General features: G+C 36.2%; 2 protein-coding genes across 4 annotated transcripts in view; both read right to left on the reverse strand.

The window, feature by feature from the left end:
- The window catches only part of eef1a2 (eukaryotic translation elongation factor 1 alpha 2), an 11681-nt gene extending 9534 nt beyond the window's left edge, over positions 1-2147 (reverse strand). For both annotated transcript variants that reach the window (XM_016533004.1, XM_016533003.1), the window contains exon 1: positions 1290-2147. The gene's annotated coding sequence lies outside the window, so the exon portion shown is untranslated. The remainder of the gene's footprint in view (positions 1-1289) is intronic.
- Positions 2148-2211: 64 nt separating this feature from the next.
- LOC107724191 (MRG/MORF4L-binding protein-like) overlaps positions 2212-4334 on the reverse strand; it is an 11218-nt gene continuing 9095 nt past the window's right edge. Inside the window, exon 6 of one of the 2 annotated variants that reach the window (XM_016533006.1) lies at positions 2212-3057. In XM_016533006.1, the coding sequence (XP_016388492.1) occupies positions 2853-3057 (205 nt within the window). In that variant the 3' untranslated portion in view covers positions 2212-2852. Of the gene's footprint in view, positions 3062-4334 lie in introns of both variants that reach the window. The other variant, XM_016533007.1, reaches the window with a different exon arrangement.

Below are 4334 nucleotides of genomic sequence, written 5' to 3' on the forward strand. Positions count from 1 at the left end.
ATCTAAATATTTATAATTAATTATAACTAGTTATGATTAATTATTCATATTTCCCCATGCATGAGCTGATTCGCTACAATGGTTAAGGACTGAGCTGCTCGGATTGAGTTGGGCAGGTCATTCCACCAGGAGGGAACATTTAATGTAAAAGTCTGTGAAAGTGATTTTGTGCCTCTTTGGGATGGCACAATAAAGCGACGTTCACTTGCAGAACGCAAGCTTCTAGAGGGCACATAAGTCTGAAGTAATGAATCTAGGTAAAGGGGTGCAGACTGCAGAGCCAGTGGTGGTTTTGTAGGCAAACATTAATGCCTTGAATTTTATGATTTTTTTTATTCCATAAACGGTCTTCAGAGCACAGCAGAACTAAGCTATTCAAGGTAATTTCTGAACGTAACATGAGAGATAAATATTTCAGATAAAATACACTACATAAATTAAATAATACAATTATAAAACATTATATACTATATAAAATATATGAAATATTACTTGAACAGTTGTCATGAATAATACATTAATAAGAAAACTATTTGACCTCAATCATTTTACCAGTTTACCAAATGGCTTGCAAAATTGCAATCTCAAATTATTATTATTATTATTCAGACCAAACAATCCTAAAAAATTATGTACATACATTTTCAAAACTCATTCCTTACAAGTTTACATACCCCTTGCAGAAACTGTAAGATAACTATGTCTTTTTTTTTTTTTGGCTTTATAGTTAGTACTACCCTGAAGACATTGCATATTATAATATTTGAATATATTAAACAAAACAAAATTATAAATTACACAAATCAAAAAATGGACATACCCTTGGCTTTCAAGATGTATGTTGCCTCTCTGAGCATGTTATTGTTTTAACTATAGTCAAATGAGTCCCTCAATTGATTGTTAAAGCTGGGTGTTAAAATCATACCTCCACCGTGGGAAGAACTCAAATGTGCAGAATATGCAAAGAACTTACAGTACCTGGAGGCTTTTTGTCAAAAACAGTGGGTAGCTTCACTGCTCGGGACAAACCAGAGACTCATGCACAACTATCACAAAAGTCTACAAACAGTTTTTGATGCAGGAGGAAACAACACATGAATTTAAGATGCAAGGGTATGTAAACTTTTGAACAGGATGTGTAAATTCTGCTATTAATTTGTCAGCATATTACAACAAGTAAATATTTTGTTGAATAGCTTCATCAAGGCAGTACTTAATAAAAACACAGAATAGAAAAAAGCTGAGTATAGTTAAAGTCTATCAGCAGGAGGATGATTGTGGCCTCTTACCTGCAGCTGACAGGCAGACCCTGTTCTCCCCTCAGCAAACAGACACTCTGTGCTCCTGCAAAGGTGGCGGCACAGTCCAAGTCTGTGTGCGTAATGAACTCCCCCCACTTTGAGTGCCGCATTGCTGTATCAAAGTGGGGGGAGGCTGGTGGTGAGGGACTGCAGTGAGACAGCTGCAACAGCAGCAGAAACGAGCTGAGAGGAAAAGTACGAGAGATGAAGGAGGAACACACTGGAATAGAGCAGCGTTCAGTGACTCAGCATCTTATCCTCAATTAACTCCTGCTGGATAAGAATCGGATTGGCTCCCTGTGTTGGTCTGAAATATGACACCTACAAATTCCTAATATACATGTAGTATTATTATTGAGAATGTTTATTACCAGGTTATTCTAGATGTAACTATTTCTGTCTTTAGTTAGTATTTTAGTACATCAGAAATTGTATGTTTATCATAGGGGTCTGATCAGTTTCCTGGTCTGTTCTTTGAAAATTCATCAATAAATTATATTTTGACATACATACATATACGTATATACATATATATATTTATTGTATTTATTTTTGTAGTTCAAAAGAATTTACTTGAAATGGAAATCTTCTGTAACATTACGAATGTCTGTCACTTTATGTCAAAGTAAATATCCAACTGAACCCAATCTTTTGAACAGCAGCGTAAGTAAGTATCACCTGATGATGACAGAGTAAAAAAGGTGCCAGTGTTCTTCGAAGCATTGCTAGACATTTGGTTTCTAAAAAGACCTAAAAAGTCTAAGATTCTCCTGTGGCGTCATAGGAAGTTAAACCATTTTAAATTCCTTTTTGGATCATTTATGTTTACCAGAATAGATCAATGGGAGGCTAACATATTAAATATTGTTCATTGTCAGATTAGGAATTAAGAAGTCAAATCAGACCAACATGGTTCACTACCATTTTTTAATCAGGGACATACTCCTGATGTGTTTAACACACATTCGGTCAAATATTTCAATCAAACATGACTCAGAAACAGTGCAAATATCAATCACTATTTCCTAAGCATTTGATCAATGACCGTCTAATTGGCTAATAGAATCAAGTTATTTCATACAGTTAATAACACGTCTAGCTCAGCTTATTTGCAGTGTAAGTTCTAATAAATCACACAACAAACTAGTTGATTCTCTGGTCCGTCTCAAGAACGTCTGCTCTGACGAAAATAAAATAAAGCTACCACTTAAAATTCCAACAAATCTTTTTAAAAAGTTGCTGTTTTGATTCCAAACTCAGCAGAGGAAAGCTTATTTGTTTATCATACTTTCCCCATCAGTCTAGTCAGATCCCACACAACCACCAAAGACTTTCCTTCGTCTAGATTTCCTCCATCTGTCAGTGAACAGCTCAGAACGCTTAAAGCACAGGAACGCCTCTCGCAGTGAACACACGAACATCACACATCCCCTGCTCGCCATCTCATTTCACTTTCACATTGGCTCTAGCGCGACCAATATTAGCTACACCTTTCTCCGTCAGTTCTTTTCAAATGTCTGATGTCCCAAGTCGTCCTGCTGCAAGCTGCGGCTACGTCCTGCGGCGCTTGGCTCCTCCAGGGCTGGAGGGGTTGCTGGAGTTCATCACCTTCTCCACGGCTCGACTCCTCTTCCTCTTTTCCCCGGCTGATTCTTTCGACCCGCTGCCCGCCTCACCTGAGCCCCCCCTCTCTGCCCGCTCTCTCTCTTTCTCGCGTCCGCTGCCCGACCTCTCCGACATCTTCACGGAGGAATTGCTGCCTGACGAAGGGAAAAGGGAGGGAGGAAATAGGGGAACACAAAGAACAAACCATATTAAACCCACTATAAGAGAAAAAAAACGTATTTCCACTTAAATTAATTATTTCTATCATAATTAAAAAGTGGTGTGTAATTTCTGCACTAAATGAAGCCTGACATTAGCATAACCAATTGTCAAAGTTAGTTGCGGAAGGACCTGTTTGTCCACACAATGGTAGATAGAGAAGAAAATTGAGCAGAAATTTTTGCAATTCAGTTTGGTGATGCTAGTGTCACAAAAACTACACACTTCACCTTTAACTGCATGTCTATCAAATTTCCTCTTAATTAGTGCTGAGAGAAAGGTCAACCACATTTACATAATCAGCTTTACATAACGTGTTTTGACATGACAGCATAATTTGCCTTCTTAATAATTCAAGTTTTTTTTCTAAAGCATGTGAAACTCAAGCGCCAATAATGTGCCGACTTCCAAAAAATGCTTTTGCCATAAAAAAATACCCAAATCCCCCAAATAAGCTATTTCTGTTGTTTCTGCTTTATTTATGACAAAGCTGCTTGTTTTAAAACTTTTTTAATTAATGGAAACTGGGAATATAATGTATGATTAATATAATATACTCCCAAAATATAAATATGTGACCCTGGACCACAATACCAGCAGGGTTCGTACACATTTTTACCAATAAATTTCCATGACTTTTCCATGACTTTTGAGACAATATTCATGACCTAAATGTTCCATTATTTTACAATAAGAATAAAAATCTGTTCAAATTATCATAGCATATGTTAACTAAAATGAATGACTATTAATGCTACTCGTTTGTTGTCCATACAAACCATACATCAATGGGAAGCTTATTTATTCAGATTTCAGATGATATATAAATCTCAATTTCAAAAAAATTTACCCTTATGACTGGTTTTGTGGTCCAGGGTCACGCAAAACTGCATGTTCTTCAGTAAAAACACTAGGTATTGAAGAAAAATAAAAAAGAAATACCGTTTCAGATCACATCTTATGTTTTATTTGAATATTTTAATTTAGATATTTTAAAAATTATTTATTAATTTAAATTTATGGAACCATGCAGACCCTTCAACTTATTTGCTGAGGCCCCCCTGTGGGCCCGGCCTCCTGGATGATCAAGAAATAATCTCTGGTATAGGGATGTTAATTTTAACCGGTTAACCGTTAACTGACCGTAAGAATTTTTGACCGATTAATACAATCAGTTAAACGGTTTAAAAAGTCATTTACTTATTTTTT

This window comes from Sinocyclocheilus rhinocerous, unplaced genomic scaffold (genome assembly GCF_001515625.1).
Source record: "Sinocyclocheilus rhinocerous isolate Xijiao unplaced genomic scaffold, SAMN03320098_v1.1 scaffold184, whole genome shotgun sequence".
NCBI lineage: Eukaryota > Metazoa > Chordata > Actinopteri > Cypriniformes > Cyprinidae > Sinocyclocheilus > Sinocyclocheilus rhinocerous.